A 2589-nucleotide genomic window follows, 5' to 3' on the forward strand; every position below is an offset into this window, starting at 1 on the left:
AAGGACATGTTCAGAGGGACAAAGGAGGTGGATAAGGAAACAAATAAGGTGCATAAGTATGTAAGTGGATTTTTTCTGGAATAAATCTTTAAAACAGACACCTAAATCCTAAGTTATAATTTAGATATTTCAAGAATTTTCTCAGTATGATTCTGAAACAGTGGCCCCAGGTATCTTCAACGGGAAGGAAAACTGCACTTCAGTGCACCACTGACCTTCAGATAGCAACAGAGGCCATCTCCCTTAAGATTTCCTTCCTTATCTTTGTACAGTTTGATTTTGTGTTCTTCTGTCTGAGGATCTCGCATAATGATACCACATTTTGACATGACTTGTATAAATTCATCTTTTGTAATGTCTGGAGGTAAACCTGCAAAATAAATTCAAACAGAAGGCTCAAGTGTGTTCAATTTTTTTTTAAAAAAAAATTTCATTAGAACAACAAACATACCACAGTATTTTTTAAATGAAAGATATCAAGCTTAAGGATGAAACTTTACATACGTAGTAAGAAACCAGTGCCATTTGGACCCATATTTTTCATATTACTTTTTCAATATTACTTCTTAACAGTATTTAAAAAATCCCTTTGCTTTTTAGTAAGTGTGACATAAAGCAACAAAACATCTTTGTGCTCCCTAATATGCAGACCTAGAGCTTTAGTGCTATACATGATACGGACACTGCAGAGGACACAACGGCCCACACAAATATAACTATCCTACTGAAATTTTAAGTTCCACTGCACCTCTAGGGATTGATGACAAAAAAAAAAACCCTCAGCCTATAAGCAGATGACTTTTTTATCCACCCACGAATTCAGCAAAAAAAAGCAACTGTATGGAGTTCTCACAGCCTGAACTTTGCATTGAGGACAAGGAAAAAAAAAAATTGAGGACAAAATTATGTGAATGTTCCATGCTAGCCTGGCCTCAGGCCAGACTTTTGAGAATTTCAGTGTGTGCGTTTCTGTGACTGCTCAGAATTACCAAATGTACCTCTGTGTAAGCACCTAAAGGCAGCATCCTGACATCCAAAGCAGGTAAATACCATAACACAGGCACATACAGCTTCATATGAGCTTCCTCATTACTTGCTCATTCTATTCCCAGATTATTTTTTTTACTTAGTTTCTCCTTTATCTAGTAATTTAATTATGTATTTATAAAATAAAAATTAAAGTCAGTACACTATCTTACTGTAAACAGCTTCTCATTATCCTGTTGCTTAGAAGCTCACAGAAATTCTTTTTCTTGGCTGTAAATAAAGAACTGTGACCTGGCTGACACAGCTGACAGAACCCCCCATTTAAAAGATAAAAGCATGGAGTATGTCCTTTATATGACTTTCCCACATCTGCAACTTAAAGGCCACAGAGACATTATGCAGCTAGGAATGTAATGTTAAGTAGCTTCAAGGGGCAGACTGAATAGATAATAGTAGAAGTTCCTGAGACATATTCAAGCCTCTTTTACCATCTTTTCCTCAAAGTAGATAAATAACCACCATTACTTACCAGTCACATAAACATTTGTGTTTCTGTCCTCTTCAACATGAAACCACCCTAAAAACAAGAGTTTAAATTCAGTTACACCAATATATTAAACAAGCACCAATGTTTACAACCCATCAGATTTCTAAGAATTTTTGCTTGCCCATGGGAAAAGCTCTGAACGTGCTTTAATTTGCTTTTTTTCCCCCCATCTTATGTACACACTTAGGAGAATACTTATGAAGTACCACAGAAGTTTAAAACCATTCCAGAAATTTCCAGAACAGTCCATACCCTTGCTGTACATGGCAACACTGAGCAACTGCCAGCTTCCACTCTGCAGCCCATGCAGAGGGAAACCCCTCACCACTCACCTGGCTCAAGCTTCCGCTTCTCCGATTTTTGTTTTGGCTCTGTTTGTTGTGGTCCTTTCTCATTTGCTGCTGGTTGTGTTCCTGATGTTTTAGAACTTACTGCTTGCTTACTTTCAGGTGCTGTGCCAGAAGCAGATGAACTCTCTGTATCATCTGCGTGGAAGCCATAGTTGGCATGATAGGTGGCCAGGAAATCTTCTGTTATCTGAAAAGAAATTGGGAAAATCAATCCAAAATTTCAAAGAACTGCCAATTCAGGTTTGTGAGTGTTCTAATGCTAGTTACATGACAGTCATTTTCAAACCTGACAACAGAAAATAACAGTATTTTAAAGCTCTTTTAAAATCACCTTTGTAAAGCCACGTGCACAAGAAGAACGAGTTCAGGAGTTACCTGGACGAGACTAACATACTAATTCCATACAGCACATCAGGTTTTTAAACAAATTTTGCCTTTATTCAAGCAAAGCTTCCTGCTTCCCACATAAATTGGATTTGCCTGAAAGACAGAAACCAAGTGCTCCTGACCACGTTGAAGAGATGAAGTGACACTGAAGGCAGGCCAACAACTTCTCAGCAGACCATAAATGACTGACATTTGCAGGCACCTGCCTTGTCACAGAAATTTTCAGAGAAGACATACATTTGTGTTGATAGACAATAAATAGTTAATGTAGATTGAGACATATCTCAGCACAGCTTATAAGACTGTACACTCCACTTT

The 2589-nt window shown here is 37.6% G+C and overlaps 1 protein-coding gene across 1 annotated transcript in view; it reads right to left on the minus strand.

Moving 5' to 3' along the window:
• The window catches only part of HTATSF1 (HIV-1 Tat specific factor 1), a gene marked incomplete at its 5' end in the record, with an annotated part of 7115 nt that extends 5044 nt beyond the window's left edge, over positions 1 to 2071 (minus strand). Inside the window, 3 exons of the mRNA XM_008940354.1 lie at positions 216 to 370; positions 1517 to 1564; positions 1867 to 2071. Coding sequence (XP_008938602.1) covers positions 216 to 370; positions 1517 to 1564; positions 1867 to 2071 — 408 coding nt within the window. The remainder of the gene's footprint in view (positions 1 to 215; positions 371 to 1516; positions 1565 to 1866) is intronic.
• Between the last annotated feature and the right edge of the window lie 518 nt (positions 2072 to 2589).

The sequence above is a fragment of the Merops nubicus genome, unplaced genomic scaffold (genome assembly GCF_000691845.1).
Source record: "Merops nubicus isolate BGI_N331 unplaced genomic scaffold, ASM69184v1 scaffold2995, whole genome shotgun sequence".
Taxonomy (NCBI): Eukaryota; Metazoa; Chordata; class Aves; order Coraciiformes; family Meropidae; genus Merops; species Merops nubicus.